This window comes from Pempheris klunzingeri, chromosome 21 (assembly GCF_042242105.1).
Source record: "Pempheris klunzingeri isolate RE-2024b chromosome 21, fPemKlu1.hap1, whole genome shotgun sequence".
NCBI lineage: Eukaryota > Metazoa > Chordata > Actinopteri > Acropomatiformes > Pempheridae > Pempheris > Pempheris klunzingeri.
This window is the reverse complement of record NC_092032.1, coordinates 10,454,847-10,472,319: the sequence shown is the minus strand read 5'-3', so window position 1 is coordinate 10,472,319 and position 17,473 is coordinate 10,454,847. Positions and strand designations below refer to the sequence as shown.

The 17,473-nt window shown below is 41.2% G+C and overlaps 1 protein-coding gene across 1 annotated transcript in view; it reads left to right on the top strand.

The window, feature by feature from the left end:
* The window catches only part of neto1l (neuropilin (NRP) and tolloid (TLL)-like 1, like), a 62,395-nt gene that overhangs the window by 27,023 nt on the left and 17,899 nt on the right, over positions 1-17,473 (top strand). Inside the window, exons 5-6 of the mRNA XM_070853148.1 lie at positions 15,835-15,876; positions 16,158-16,285. Of these exons, the coding sequence (XP_070709249.1) occupies positions 15,835-15,876; positions 16,158-16,285 (170 nt within the window). The remainder of the gene's footprint in view (positions 1-15,834; positions 15,877-16,157; positions 16,286-17,473) is intronic.

Here is a 17,473-nt window from a genome sequence, read left to right as displayed (position 1 = left end):
GATTTAATCAAGTGTCACTGCAGTGAGAGGAGGTATATTTATGTGTGCAAACCTATTTGTGTCTGTGTGAGAAAGTGGAGGGATTTAACATCTTGTCTTGTCATACTGAATAAATCTCAGAAGTCTTTTCTACTGTGAGGGTGATGATTTAAAGGAACAGTTCGACATTTTGGAAAAAAGCGTTTATTTGCTCTCTTGTCTGTACCGTAAACATGGAGCTACAGCCAGTTAGCATAGCTTAGCATATAGTCTGTGAGGAGACAGAAACAGCTAGACTTGCTTTAAAGGTGACAAAATCCACCAAGAAGCACATTTACTAAAGCGTAAAGCTGAAATAGTCTTGCACTTAACCCCCCTGTGACACTGCAGCATGCTGAATGAAGTATAAGGTGTTAATAAGTGAGTTTTAGAGGTTCTGCTTGGTGGATTTTGTTACCTTCAGACAGAGCCAAGCTAGCTGTTGTTTTCATATTACGTTTATGCTAAGCTAAGCTAAGCTAATTGACTGTAGCGTCATAGTTAACAGACATATACAAGACTGGTATCGATCTTCTTGTCTAACTCTCTGCAAGATCATGAAATAGGATATTTCCCAAAATGTTGAAGTATTCCTTTGAGAGACTGAATGTTTCTGTTTCTGGTCTGCTACCTACCTTTCTAGGCTAATTTTCATTTATGCATTCTAAAACCCATACAGCAAATTATATCCACATTGACAAGTTGCACAAAACTCCAGAGATTTGTACGGGTCATGGAGCTGTATGCGTATATGCATGCACTAGCTTTTAATGTGCTGATATCTCAATACTGTGTTATTGATTATTGGCTTCAAGTGCCATCAGTAAGTGAGACTGCAGTCTAGGTAGATAAAAGCAGAGTGACCATGGATGTAAAAGTAAAGAAGTGCTGAGCTTTTGGATCTGGATCAGTATGATAAAGGAACTGAGAGATGCTCAAACGTTCTGCTCTGCTCCACTGTGTGTCCAGGTATGAAATGCTCTCGTCAGCTGGTGTTAACCTTAGTAGTAGCTGCTGTAGAAGACTTTTACCGTTGCATTGTTTTTCCTTTGAGAAACACTTGCAGGATTTTCCAAGCAGGTCCTCTTGCAAATGAAGCAACAGTGAAAACGTAAATAAAATGTGTGACTCCTGCAGTTACATTTGATAGTGTCTTTGTTATGTGAATTGGCTGTCAGTGGATATTTATTTCATACAGTATTTATTTAAGCAAATTTATGTTATAATGAATGCAGGCTTGAGTGCTTGCTGTTGTTCTGAACCTGCATGCAGCGGCATCATTTGTGCCAAGAAAAGTGAAACAAGAAAGGTTCCTCATTTTTTTCTTGCACAAAAACTTTAATGGCCGACTGTTTTGTCAAACTGTCGAAGCCAGGATTACCCATTAAAAGGAGTTAAGTGCAAACAATGCAGGGATTCAAATTATTGGAATACTTAAGGATGTGGATTTCTAAAGCAACTCTCGTTTCATTGCAGTGTTGAGGCATTTCAGCTGTTTCATTGTTCCCAAATCACTGACGAAATGAAGTCCAACACTGCGGTCACCCTCCATTACCCTCCAGTCTGCTCTGCTGGGAGTTGTTTGGAACAGTAAAACCTGAGGTTGGAAGTGTAAATGGAGTTTTCGGTGTACAGATAAAAATTTAATTTCTATTAGTGTGTGACTTCAGTACCCACCCTGCCTTCCTCCAGCATCCCTGCCTTGCTCTTTCTCTGTTGAGTGCATTTACTTATTTGGATATAACGGCCATTGCTTGAAAATATGCTTTCAGCATATCCACCCTGGGCGTTTGCCATCATTATGTTTAACCACTCTGGGTGATTACTTACCTGGCAATTTCTTGCAATTTCATACTTAATGTTACATTTTGGGAGAATTGACACAATCTTTGATGTACGCTAAGTGAATTTTCTTTTTCTCTAAATAACATCCAATGAAATTAGCGTTCCGGTGGGTATGAAGCCAGATTTGTCAGTTTGCTGCCAGTCACTCTGTCGAGTAGTCTCTCCAAGAATAATTTGCTGACTGGCGTAAATATTTTCTGCCTGTTATGGCCTTAATGCACAATCAGGATTGGTTGGCTAAATTTAGCAGGCTTAAGTGTTTTGGAAATAGACCACATAGAGAGTCAGGGAGGGTAAGAGCAAGACAAGGTAAAGACAATGGCACAGTCCTAGAACATTGAGTACGGTATTACTGCATATTGCTTTTATCATGAGCTCATGATTTTTTAGAGAGGAAATTAATCCCAGTGAATCTTATTCAAACTAATCAAACTTACTGTTATTGACATGAGCAGACAATTATGTAAAAGTACTGTATGTACAAGAGAAAACCAATCCAGTTCAGTTTGATCTAATGTGGAGTGAAAAATGTGTCACCATATAGCTGCTGTTTGCAACACTGGTTGAAAAGACATCAGCCCTGCATGGATTACTTAATGGATTACTTGACACAGGTAGTCCACCACACTGATTCCCATTCTGATTCAGCCGACTTAACACCTGGTGTATCCCAACAGATGGGGGTCAAAGTAAAGGAGACAGGAGATCGAAGCTTGTGGGTTTGTGGATGTCAGGGTCCAGCAGCCTCACTTCATCTTTCCCCATGACATGCTCACTTGGCCAGGCCACCTGTGGTGTTTGTGTGGTCAGAGAGGTCAGTGTTGGGGCGTAGAAAGAAGCTGCATCTCCTTGGTGACAACAAAAAGCAGCAGCTCGCTAACATGTAAAGAAATGTATAGTGGTTATTAGTTGTTAGACACCAGAGGTGTTGCTGAGGAAAGAAAAAAAAGAAGAAAAGTCCCTAATAAGTTTAGTCCCAGTTAAACATCTTATCAGGTAGGAGAAGGTGAAGGGAGTGCTGAGACCAATATTATAGCATGGAGGTCTTTCGAACTGATACTGAACCCAGGTGACTGCTGCTTCTTGTCAGAGCTCCAAACTGTTTGTTTTCCAGCCAGGCTGAAAGCCATAAACAAGATGCTAGCCCCATTTTGATGTTGTGTGATATAAAACAATAGGTGTTTGGATTTATGTAAAGCTGCTATGGCCTAATTATTTTTATATATTAATAACATGACATCACTTGACCATGTATGTGTATTGGGGTAGATGGTAGTGACAGTTCCTATCAGCTCTACGAACCTTTTAGCATCTTTGAGCTCTTGTTTTGGTTTTGACCAAAGCAGTCTTTGGTTCAGTCATGCTGCTCTCATCGTCTCGGCCACAATAGACAGTTGTTTTCCACAAAGAGCTCTAAAAACGCTACCTGCCCAGCACCGTACGACGGCTGGTAAACATAGTGGAGCGAGAACCTAACCCTAAGAATGGTCCAAATGAATGTAGTACAGGCTAAGATAGCCTGCATCTTGATATCATTATCAAAGCTACAAAAGCACTGGATCTTGCCATAATGCAACATCCACATCTCTGTAACCCTGGTGAATTACCCCGGTGACGTAACAAGGGTCACTTACTCAGCCCTGACAAAGCTCCTCCTCCCAGGAGCATAGAGGACATTATTATTATCTATGTTTTGGGTAACATTTCCCATGTGCTCACTGTTTAACATCTCTCTTAGATTACTCCTCAAATGAGATGTGTTACTCTAGAGGTGCCACACTTGTAAACTGCACTCCTTTTGTCCAGAAACAGATATTAGAAGTGGTTGCCAATATGTTGTAGGGATTATGTTATGAAAAGGAACATGACTGTTGGATATGTATCCGGTACGGCTGACAGCTGTGATTGTCACCATAACGGTAGGTGTAACAGTTTGCTCAGCCTCTCGTCTAATGACCAGTCCCCTCTTGTGCTACACAGCTGCACTGGTGGTGTAATAATCTTAATGCAGTTGTAAATCCTGTTACAGCTGTTTCAACAATTTGTCAGTCACTTTACTGATGAAGAAGTGTAAGAAACCGTGGAGCCTGGTGCCGAAAATCTCAATCTTTATCTTTGTCTTTCTCCGTTTGTTAATCTCTCTCCTAATCTCTCTCTGCCTCTGTCAGTCTCTTCGTCTCTTTCCACAACCACAGATTTAAATGCTCTCCCCCACAAGCTCCTTTATTTCCCCCCTGCTCACTGATTCAGAGTTTATTTAAAGGCTAATATTACACACAATTTCACCTTGAAATCACATCATTTCTATTCTTAAACTATGTTGTCATAGCTGTCACTGCACTAAGGTGGCAAGCAATTTGTTCTGCATTTTCTTAAATCCACTTGTGTTTGTACTGGCCACTGGCTTAAGAGTGTTTGGCTGCAGCTTATCACCCCACTGGGTCAAGTTGTAGCCTGTTGTTGGCATAGAAAAGTCTGTGAGCCACTGATTCCCCCTTGGGTCCTCTGGAACAGATGCAGAGCACCAGTGAAAACTGAAACAGGAGTCTGCTATCCCTCATAATTCCATGACAGTGAAATGAAACACTACCTCAAGAAAGCAATCAGACTCTCAAATTACCTTTCTAGGTGGGGGCATTGTTTGCAGATCAGCAGAACTGTCCTCGCTATGTCATTGTGACTCTCTCTCTCTGCCTCTCAGACACTCTGTGTGCAGTAATGAGTGGCAGAGTGGTGATGTTGTGTTGATTTATTGCATGGTTGCCCAAATGGAACCTGGATGGATTGTGTCCGTCATTGGGGCATCACTTAGATAGAAACACCTGTGATGCCCAGGGACAACTAACTGCTCCATCAGGAATGGGCTCCCACCTGAGCCGTAAGTGCATTTTATACACACTCACACACACACACACACACTCACACACAAGAGTTCACACAGATACACAATCGACGCACAAATCGCAATAAAGCATAAATTTGAGCACTGACAAAGCTGCACAGTCATTTATAAATTCCAGTTTCTTCTCAGTCAGATAAAGTGGCACAAATAGTATACCAGAGGTGTGTCTATGCAGCTGTACAGCCTATGGCATGAAAACAGCACTCCTATACATAATATTGTCAGACAGCTTAAAAGGTTTGAAAAATAAGTGTAAAAATTGATGCAGCACAACCAGATATATCGTCTTTTTTATTCAACACACTGTTCTGCCTCGTCAAAACCCAGTGCCTACATCACCCACAATGCAACTCGATCGTGGACAGTTGGGTAGGACTGTTCAGGTATGCTACGCTAGTAGTGGCTTATGTATTCTCGACTCTCTAACCTCAAGTAGAGATGAGGAGTGGGCTACTGAGGCCTGTTGAGCTTACTTGTCTCCAACTCCACCTCTCCAAATGTTTTACATTTTCAAACTTGTAGTTTTCTGCTCTGAACGACACAGACTCAAGTGACACCACTTGAGGCAATTTGTCAGATTTAGAGCAGATCCCTCTGGAGCCTCAAAGGGCTTTATACAACTTTTTTTCACATGCAGCAGTACTCTTAAAAAAAGAGGCTTTGATGTGTAAAATCAACAGAGTTCCTGTTAAACTGTCCACAGGAGTCTTAAGGCAGTGCCACCTTTAAGGCGATGGGTGTACCGCCCTAGGTGCAAAGAAGTGCCGTCTCCTGGATAAACTCAAGGAATGACTTCCCTCGCTGTCATTCCATAACCTGCCAACATTGTGGAGGGGTGTGAAACACTAGTGCTAGTACCTAGCTAATCCAGCACATGCACAGCCTACAAATATGAGGCCATTGTACCAAAGCACATTATTAAACTTTGTTAGAAAGAAAGCATTGTCTACAATGACAGTGATGACACCAACGTCAGCCACAAGCCAGAGGGAGAAATTAAACTATACAACAGTAAGATCATTAAAAGCTCTGCAGCATACCCAGCTATCAAGACACCACTACACCACTGTGATATACCAGCGCTTTACCACACACACACACACACACACACACACACGTTTTGGGTCTTTGTTCAAAAGGTGCTGGAGCAGCATTGTTTCAATATCAGATTTGTGTCCTTGTCATTGTTTCCCAGGGGCATTGTGGGAGGAGGGAAGGAGGAGAGAAGGAGGAGAGCAGTTAACAGGTTGACCAATGGAGGAGATGGAGGAACACATACACACAACACAAAGCTACACACACGCACACTCAGCCATAAACAGATTTCTCAAATCCATCACTGTGAATAAAGGCGCAAAATGAAGTGAAGCTCCATCCCAGGAACCAAATTCCCTGCTGTCCTCTCAAAGCAAAAATCTTGATGGACAGTTTTATTTGATGTGGCATATACACTGTGAGTTTATAGGTAACCACAGTATGTACCAGACTACTAACAGCAGAAATGTTACAGAAGCAAAATATAGAGGGATGTGTGGACAGAGAGATGGATGAATGGACAAATGAGCGAAATAATTAACAAATAAGAGTTTTTCTCCTTCAACACCAATATGCTCAATGGGCTGGAGACAAGAGCGGCATGTTAGTCAATGAAATCAAAGCTAATTAAGAAAGTAAATGAACAAAACACACAATTAAAGACGCTCCACCAAATCAGTATATTTTTGTAATGCAATATATTGTAAGCTATACGGAAGTCTGAAATTGTTGTGCATGAGATGTATGTACATATACCGGAATCAGACATATGACACATATTGGAAAGCCATATCATTTCCATATTCACAACTGCTATTTGCTGCACGTGTGTGCACATAGACGACAAAATCTGATTTATACTATTTGACAAACACTAAATAAAATATAATAAGGTGAGACAACCCTCTTCTTTGAACACTGAACACTAGTCATTCTAGATACTGTTGGCAGTGCGCAAAACTGCAGCTGATGGCAACAAAATCTTTCCGAAGTGCACTCTCCTGTGTATCTGTATCAAACATAGTAATGGTGCTGAGTTTTCTCTTGCTGCTCGTACTCTGCTTCCTCTCCTGCTCCTCTCTCCTGTCCAAGCTCCTCTGCTCCTCTCTCATCACCTGCCCTGTTCTGCTCAACTCTGCATGTAAATGAGGAGAATCGACAAAGGAAGAGGAAAACCATAATATTAAGTGAAAGCGCTGACGGCATGGCATAATGATGACAAATCTGACAACAGGGGACAATAAACTTGAATCAGCTTGGCTATTTAGTTTGGTACTTCTGTATCAAGAAATGAAATCATGATTGGATAACCTAATTAATATATTGCCAAATATAAATGGCTTTTGGCACATGTGTCTAGCTAACCTAGATCAGTAATGATGTCTGACGTGCCTTTTGAAGAAATTTGCTTTTCATTGTTTAAGCAGAATATCAGAGCATTTAAGATTCTGTTATCGAGCCTGTCAGTTTCTGACCAATCCATCCACCTATCACTTATCATCTGTGCTGTCTGACTGACTGAGGCTGCTGTTCTGTGCTGCAGCTATTAAGAAAACACTTTGACAGAAAAAAGGGAAACCCTGTGAAAATTCTTTCAACATCTCATGTAGGCCTCCACAGCTACAAACAGAATGTGTTTTAGTCATTGTTTGAACTATTAAGCTAAAGTGTAAAAATATATACATTGCTAAAGATGTGCAAAGTTAAACATCCTGTGCTGACACAGAGGATTGTTGGTCTGTGGGCTGGGGATGAACCCCAGACAGCCCCGGCCCAGTTCAACCCCTGCTGATATTTTACATGAATATATCATCATGTCATATATATTTAAAAAGATACAGTTATATGACCTTGGCATATATTTTAATGAATTTTAGTGAGCATGGCATATATGTTAATGACTTATGCTTTCATTTATTCTACAGAAATAAATGTACACACTACAAGTTGCATATATGTCAAACTTGTATTTTTCATATGGTGATATCTGTAATAATGTGTACAAATTACACATGATAGTAATACAAAAATGACATGTTAGCCAGAAATGCAAAATAAATAGACTTTGCATGAATGCAACATATAGACGCTTAATGTATAGTTATTTTGAATTAAATGTATATGTGAGTTAATGCATGAGAACAAATACAATTTAAAAACCTTTTATAAAAACAATAGATGTTTGACATCCAACCCTTCACCAAGAAGTATTTATTAATTCATTTATTTATTTAGTCTATGCATATTTTGAAGCGAGAGATTGTGACCTTTAAAAATTGTGGACACTGAATGTTGTGTAAAAGCTGTACAAACCTGCTTAGTTTGAATCATATAGAACAACAAAAAAAAAAAAAAACTAAAACTTTTGTGAGAATCAGAACTCACATTTAGAGTAAATGCTCCGAGCTCTGGACCGGTAACATTATGAGGCTGAACAGGTGCAAAATGCATTAGATAAACTTTTATTAGCTTGAAATTATGTCCAGCTGGTATCACTCCAAGTGGAAGCACTATGAATACAAACAAGACGGAATTGAACTAAAATCTTGCGGTTCAATTGTATGAAAAACTAAAGTCACTTTTATATGATAAACAATGTTGAATACCATCCAGTTTAAAATTGAAGCGCATGGGGTGATGTTGATGGAGTTGAGGATGAACAAGATGACCCTGAGAGTCACGTGTTTGCCCTGCTGAGTCGTCCTTATGCTGGACACTGTATCCTCGTCCACATCAAGAGCTGCTGTGCAGCTGCTTCCCTTATGGAGATCAATAATGTATCACATGAATCATTAGTTCACACGCAAGGGCAGAGATCACACAGTTCTTGTAATCTATATGCCTCTGAAACGCTCTGACAGTCCGTCCTCTGAGCTCTGGCATTTTTTTTTTACTGATTTCTCTGGATACTGAACACCTCCACTGGAACATACAGGATTGGGATTAAGTGTCCTGCTGAAGTGCTCTTGAACCATTGATGGTGGAGATAGGGGTGGGGATCAGCAGCATTTTCGCATTTACAAGCCCACCTCACTGTGTCACAGACCATAGTTTGAATTCAGTGAATTATAGTTTTGGTGGCTTCTGTGGTAAATACAGGTCAAGGGCATGCTGCCTTAATGCCCGTATGAATGTGAAGCAGAGAGACTTAAGCTTCCCTGGATAAAGAACAGAAAAATTGTCATTCATGTCGCTTTGTGCACCATAAGCATGAGACACGCTCCTTTTATTTCCCTCTTTCCCTCTGCAGACTTGTTCAGTGCAGTTCTTAGCAGGATCGTTGGTGTGTAGCTGGTGTTGCTTGTGGCGTGGCGTGGGGGTACACATCGCTGCTAATCGCTGTCGGGGCACGGACCCAACTCACTGGCCATGACACCCAGGGTGTGGTGAATCCTATCAGTCCCCGGCAGATCCTGTGGCCTCCACTTTTCACAGCTACTGTTCTGTATAGTTGGGCTGTCATCTGCGGGGTCACCGCAGCCCTGTCGAATGGGTATTAGCAATAATGCTAATATTTACCGCAACGTTTGATCGAAAACGGGTTTTCACAATAGCCTTTTGTTTGCTGAGGCCATGTTTTTGAATAGTCCAGAATGTAACCCGTGTGTTCATTTTTTGTTGATGAAAAATGGGCGAGTTGCTAGATTGAAAACTCAATACAGGAAACTTTCAAAGTGTGACAGGGACAATCGCCCCTGCCAAAACTATTCTTTAGTTGTGATTGAAAAGGCTTGAAGTAATCAGTCTGTGGAAAGTCTTTCTTTTTTCTTGCCTATCACTCTACCTCTTATTCTGTCTGTCTCTCCAACTCCATCCACAGCTGTGCCTGGTGTGATTAATGGCGGCCATTCATTAGCTTGATCAACCACTTTAGCAGAGATTATTAATCAGATGCTTATTTAAATGTCACTGCTGAGCAGCTGAGAGGAAATGAGGCCACTGGGAAATTATGTGGGGATTTTTTTTGTGCATGGGCTGCTTATGTGTGTACTCTGCGTGTTTATGTCCTTTGTCTCTGCAATAGCAACACACTGATAACCCTGACTCTCAGGTATGTGCTGTTTTAAATACATTGGGCTCGGCAGCCAATACTGAAGGGATACGTATCAGTGGAGTTTCTTTGCGTAGGTGACAGGTGAGCATTTCTCACTGGACTGAATAGGCGCCATTTTTCTGGTACCCAGTTAATATAATACAATCCACAAGCCTCCCCCAGGCATCAGCCTTGACCCCTACCATGCTACAGGCAAATCTGCCCCTTACCTGACATCAAAACTGCAGAAAACACAATAAATACATTAAAATACATCTATACTACACATATGTCAAATAGTCAATAAGATCATAGACCTGACCAGCTTTAAAGTGCACTAAAACGCCCACACCAATTACCACATGGTCTCTCCCGTCACCTTTAAATTGGTTCTCAGATACCCCAGGGACCCTGAATGCCCTGGAGAGGAGAGACACCAGAGGTGAGTGACCTGAACATAAACATTACGCATATATTATTGCACAATCGAGCAACTATTAACTCAATATGTAATCCATCATCTTTTTGGCAAAGGTTATACCCCAATGAGCACATTATGCAAGTCTATATGTTTGTGTTTACAGGGCTGATGCTCAACCAATTCCAGTTGAGAGGGAGGCAGCTACAATATCTACAAAACACATATCATTAGCACATGCAAAAAAGAAAAACAAAACATTCACCCCATTAGGTTTGTGCCTTATTTCTTTTAACCGTACTGTATACCTATTGTGCTACAAAATACCAGTGCTACAATGAGGAGGATCTTCATAACTGGAGCCTAATGTTCAGTCCAAATGAGACGTGTCATGTCTCATCAATAAAACATAATGTTGTGCCTGTATTATGAAGAGCAATACAACACTTCTGGGATTGCACAGTTACTAGAAATTTGCATCTCTTATGACAGTTCTGCTGTGCTCTGATTCATTTGTGTGTGTACCTACGCTTACTCAACAGACATTTCCTGCTATACAGCCAAGCAGGGCCAATCAAGTCCCACTCACTCAGATTTTTTTTTTTTTACTACAACAAAATCCTAATGATGTTTTTGTGTTAAGCTGCCAAACTGAATTACTATTGCTGCACTGCCAGCATTATAAGCATGTTTTTGAAGCAAAGTGATGAGCAAATTTGAGCTGGGATTTACAAGCTGCTCGTGTTTGCTTCTGGGGGCTTTTGCACATAACCTCTGTAAATTCTGCTGTGTTTCTGTCAATCTGTCTGATTCTGCTAGCAACACTTTTGTATACAGTTGTATAGTTTTTTGGTCAGGATTATGTATTGTAGAGTGATGACAGTGTTCTGCTCTTTGAGGAGTTCAATATGTGCATGAACAAGAGCTGTAGGGCAACTTGAAGTCTGTGTCCCAGGCTTTAAAGTGAGCATTTTCTGTGTTGCAAAGGGTAAATACAGTAAGCCCCAGAAGATTACACACTTAGTCGAGCTTTATGAAGAGAGGAGAGGGCGTGTCCGTGTGTGGATGTGCTCTGAATTCATCTCACTCAGGCGAAGGCATTTCTACAATGCAGTGGAGAAAGTGAGCACTGGAGAGAAGCTGCAGTGTGAATACAATGGCAGCGCAGAATGCACAAATTCCACTTGCACACAGGATGCTGTGCTCACTGTGGTATATTAGGGATTTATTCAGTGTAGAAGCATGCAGTGATGCTTTTGGAGCTTCATGTTCACCCTGTAATCAAATGTTACGCAGTGTGACCAAGCTGAGGCATGCAGCTTATAAATAACAAGGGTAAATCACACGCTGTGGAAAGAGTACACGTACTTTGTATAGTTCATCAATCATTTTATCAATCCATGTAATTGATTGAATCGATTAATCAAGGAGGGCAGCGAAGGAGAGGAGGTGATTGATGACGGCGGGGATGGAACGCGCCTGATTGAAATTCAGGAGCTCGAGTCTAAAAAGGTCAAGGGTCGCACGAGAGGCATTTACTGGCATAGCAGCGTCTTAGTGAGACCTTCGTTGACATGTTAAGAATAGCCTTTATCAAAAGTGTGTGTCCGTGCGTGTGTGTGTGCCTATGTACATCATGCATCTGTTCCTCTGAGGTTGTTTGGCCTTGTGATCGCGGTGGGTTAAGTGATGCCAAAGCCCAATAATAAATCTCTGGCACAACCAGCACAGATGACCTGAAGGTCACCGTTTCATTAACTGTCTTCCACTTTGATTTTCTCATCGCTCGTTCCTGTCTGCTGCCCGGCCCGCCTACCTGCTCGCTTTCACACACGTAAACATCCCGTGGAAGGCAACATGGATAGTACATGGATGGAAGGAGGCTGGAGACTGGTTCGACATTTTAGGAAATTTCCTTTTTCTGCCGAGTGTCAAACGAGAAGTTTGGTACGACTCTTACACCCGTATGTTAAATATGAAGCTTGAGCCAGAAGACGCTTAGCTTAGCCTATGTTAGCTTAGCATAAATACTAAAAACAACTAACCTGGCTCAGTCAGAAGGTAACAAAATACACCTAAAAGCTTCCCCAATGCTCACAGAATAACACATTGTGTCTGGTTTGATTCATCTGTATCAAATATAAAGCATTTATTAAATTCACATTATTATTATTTTATGGGAGATTATTTGCTGGACTATTTCAGTTATTGAGCTTTACAGGTGCAGGTTGTTGCCAGGCTAGCTTTTTCTTTTGTTATCTTAATGCTAAGCTACAGTAACTGCCATCTAGCTTTAGCTTCCTATTTACCGTATATATATGACAGCGGTATCAATCTTGCTGAAATGATTAGTGGATTAATCAATTTGTCAATCCACAGAAAAATAAACTGCAGTTCTTTAAACAAGTAAGCGTCAGTCAAGTCATTTTTTAAGCTAGAATCACAAAAGTTTTACTGCTTTGAGCTTCTCAAATATGAATATTTGCTGGAATTCTGGTAGTAAACTGAATATATTTGGATTTTGGACTATTGGTTGATACATATCTTCTTGTTCTTTGGGAGACAGTAATTTTTCACTATTTTGGAAATCCACGTTGTCTATGCAGTCATATGAGTGAAGAACAAGGCTGAGCAGCACTGATTCACTTCTGTGGAAACAAACGAAAGGGGATGAAGAGTCACCACATGGAAGTGTTTGTTTCAACTGCACAAGCAATTAAAGCTGAATTAAAAAAAAAAAAAAAGGTTGCGCACTACCACTTAGTTACTTAGCTGTCAAAAGGCCAAAGGAGCCACCTGTAATTGTAATTGTATGGTATTCACCATTCAGCTTTTTGTAGATCGGATCATTTGAGCTTTAGTAAAAAAGTAGCAATTACCTGAGAGGGAGCTGTGTTGAAATCCCGAGGAGAAGCCCTTGACTAGACTCTAAGCACCTCTCCTGACTGCCTTTGTGTTCACATGAATGTTTTACTTTGTCCCGTTTGGTATTGAAAACACCAAGGAGAGAGGGTTTTCTGCAGCCTTGCTAGATTTGTCACTGGTATTCAGCGGGCTCTCCTTCGTCTTCTCACCGTAAAGGGAGGTTCACCTCTTTTGAACCCCCCTCTAGAGCACAGCTGAAATCGGGCCAAGAATCTCTCGCCTTTGATTATAGTTTTTATGCAGCAAGTGTCATCATCAAACACACTGAATGTTCATCCTCCCTCACCCACCATTTCATTCACTGTGTTTTTTTCCCCCCCTTCATCTGGTGTTCTGTCACCAGGCGTGCAGCCTTGCCAGGTATATCGGACTTGCTCCTCGGGTCACACTGAAGCTCTGACTCATGTCTAGACAGAAAAATTAGGGCATACATACAGACAAAAAAACTGTGACATTTAGGCAAGGTGTTCACGCTGCGCAATCAGACCTCATTTTCCACACTGGGCTCAGTCAGTGGTAGCCATGTCTCGATTTGGCAATGAACAATCAGATTTAATGTGAAGCCTTTTTTGTGTTTCCTATTCCCGCAGGCTCTGTCCACAAATGAATGCAGCCCAGAGCTCACAGCTAACAGCATATCTTTGAAAGCACAACTGCTCCTTCAGGCTGCAATACAATGGAATCAGCAGGAATGTATTTAATGCTGTGGAGATTTTTATTTCAAACACAATGCTGTGTATCATAGCTGGATGTCAAGGTGACATGCAATGCCATGATATTGGAATTCTAGCTCAGAAATAACACCAAGAGTGATTATCACGTGAATACTTAATGGTTTTCATTATTACTGCCCTTTATGGTATTGAAAACTGAGACGAAACTATTTGGAAACAAGTTTTAAATAAGTGATAGGAAAGCTCGTAACAACAACATTATGTCTTTTGTCTATGAAAAAGTGAATTTTGATATCAATTCGCCTTAATTTCAAAGCCGTTTACGCTTTAGAAGCTGAAATTCTGCTTGAGTACTGCAGGTAAAACACACAAACGTCCCCATGCAGCACACACGCACAGAAATGATGACGTGAAAGAACAGTAGAGATTGTTCAAGAGTCAATTTCTGTCTTGTGTGAAGTCATCTGAGGAGTGATATTGAATCTTTGGGGATAAGAGACGAGACTGTGATGTTTCACTAGCAAGACGAGGTAACACACCTAAGCGATGCCGGGCGTGTTGATGTAATTTATTGCAACATTATACAGAAAAACTGTTTAAAAACCTTTCCGCTTCGAGCTGACTTTCAAAACTTTACTAGACACTTCCCTTATCTTATTTGGCTGACAAAACGTACGGCTTCAGCTCGGCTTTGTTAAAGTTTTGATTCTCACAGTGTAAAACTTTGGTTAAGGATTAGATTCCCAGTCCCCAGCGGTCTGCAAAGAATTCCGAAACCTTTTTTTAGGCAATTTTTTAAAACATTTCTTCTATTTATCTCTCTTAAGCTTCAGTTCTGTTTTGTTCTGACACTGTAAAGGGGAGCGAAGATAAGACTTAACCTTATTTCGTGGGCTCAGAGGAGTTGTTATCCATATTTAGCACGTCAGTCCAAAAAACAGTATCCCTGTTGTGTTCTTATTGTGTTCTTGTGTTCTTAACTTTTACTGTCAAAGTTGCTGTAAAATACAGCTGCATATTCTACTGATTAGCATGTTGAGTGAAACCCCAGTAGAGCTTCTACTGCGCAAGAGTTTGACCTTGATCCTTTAAATTTGCTCGCAAAGCCTTAATTGCTGGTAAATTTGGTTGATCCCAGATTTTGACTAATGTGGCTCTTATGAGGGTATTTTACATAATTTTAGGAGAGTGAGAATATTGTGGTGGCTTCTCATACGTTTAGCGCAAGAGCAACTTAGAGTTCTAGTTTTATGTGTTTTGGTCAAAAATGAGTTTTATGTTTAATGTACTGTGCTTTTACAGTTTTTTTACCCTTTGTACACTTAAATTACTGTAATGAAATAAAAGGTTGAACCACTCCATTAAGTGTACACATGCAACATGTACCACCATGCATCACTACTTTGGTCCAGACTGAAATATCCCAGCAGCTATTAGCAGGATTGCCATTCAATTTCATACAGACATTCACGTCCCCACTGTTATCAGTTTGAATCCATTTCTTGCATAGCTAATTAGATACATTCACATGGTTAGCATGACGCACACTTAACATCAGTGTGTTAGCATTCTCATTATGAGCGTTTAGCATTTACCTCTGCGATTTTTGTTTATGTGTAATGCAACAATCTTGTCAAAGTATTCAAACAGTGCGACAATCATGCATAAGAGGAGGTTTGTACTAGATTTGCGGTCATGTCAGAGGATGACATGGATGATAACATGCTGGAAGTTTTTTTGTTTTTGGAAGAGAATGTGGTATTTTCAATGGTGTCAAAATAATTTAGGAGTGAGAGCAGCAATTTGGAGTTTTCTCTGCAGGAAGTTGCTCAGTACATTGTTACACCTGGTTGCTTTTGCCTGTGAGAGGATCTTGATTTTGTAATCATGTATTAAAAATGAATGCCCCCCCCCCCCCCCCCCCCCCCCCCCCCCCACCCCCCACCCCCCACCCCCCCCCACCCCTCTTCTGCTCTCTCCTCAGATCCGGACTTTGCAGATTTGGGAGTACCCCCACCTCTGCCCTGTAGGTATACTCTCTCTATCTCTCTGCCTCTTTCTTCCTTGCTCTTTCTGTCTTTGCCTCACCTTTTACATTGATTTTACATCTCTTGTGCTCTTTCTATCCTAATAAATCCTATATACTGTGGTTCCTCCAGTTATTTGGATCATTTGTGTCCTGCTTATCTAAAGTAAATACGTATGTGTACCAACATGGTGGTTTTTGTGAGTCCACGTGCGTTTGGCGAACCGCACATTTGTGCACGTGTGTGTTTGTGTGTGTTTATGCAAATGTGTGTGTTTCAGCCTGTCAGTATGACATGGTTGGTCCAGAAGGTATCGTTGAGTCCCATCAGATCACCAGAGACGGGAAGGCGGGCGCCGCAGAGGCCGTCGACTGTAAATGGTACATCCGTGCTCCGCCACGCTCCAAGGTTAGTGACATGAGCTACGCTTCCACCCACCTGTGAATTCGATTTATTTTTGAAATGTCACATAAAATAAAATTGAAACGAAATTGCGCTCCCATCAGCTGCGTTGATGACAGCAGAACGCAGTTACGTCAGACGAGAAATCAACAATAAAAATAGATGCCGCACGTCTTCATTCCTTGTGAAATTTTCCTCTTCAAGACTGTATTGAGATATCGGGAGTTTCTTCTTATTAATTGGCTGTTTCCATTCAGCTTTCCTTCACACATGCAGAGAAATCAGGAGTTGCATCAGGAGGCTTTGATATTGCATGTGGGTTTGTCTGCAGCTGTCAGCAGTATCTCAATGTGAGTGTTCGTGGCTGCGGGGGGACATGTTCCCCCTGCTAGGGTCAGACAGATAGGCAGAAGGGTTTATTTGGGGTCAGGCCCATTTTTTTTAATCAGCAAGCTGTTGCCAAAAGGAAGAGAGGGATGGAAGGAGAGTGAGAGAGAGATAGACAGACAGACAGGGAGGGGAGTGGGGGTAGACCGGACGGACAGAGTGAGGGAAGGAGCTTTAGTGCTGATGAAATAGTGTTGCCATGCAGTTTGACCCTGAGGCCTGCTACAGCTTGTATTTGTTTTCTCTGCCAGTGTTCGCCATGCCGCCCTGCATGCATATACAAATGCTGACATACATCCACTGTCACACACACACATACACACCTTTGCTACATCCCCTAACACACACTAGACATACTTCCTTATCTACCAGAGCTACCTGTGCTGCATTAATGCTACAGGATCAAAAGTTTCCCGGGGCCTGAGCAGCAGTACAGGAAAAGGCCACATTTTGCAAGAGCTGTAACTTCTCATATGAGTCCATATGGATTGATCATATACGCACATAAATAGTTCAGTCCACGACTGCAGTAAATCTACTGCTGAAAAAGTGTCGGCGCTCTTCTGGGCACATTTGCAGGGTTTGATTTAATAGGATAAAGCCACATTTTTACTTTGACTTTTATGGTTAGAACAATTCATTCAAGGACAGAAAGTATTATGAGGTCCCTCGTTTTGAGGATTTAAAGGGTTTGGTCACATTTATAACTGTATAATTGTAAATGGTGATGTAAAATAAACCTGCAATTTATGTTACAATGGTTTGAGGACATTCAAAATGCTTGTTGAAGATTTTAAGTCGCACATT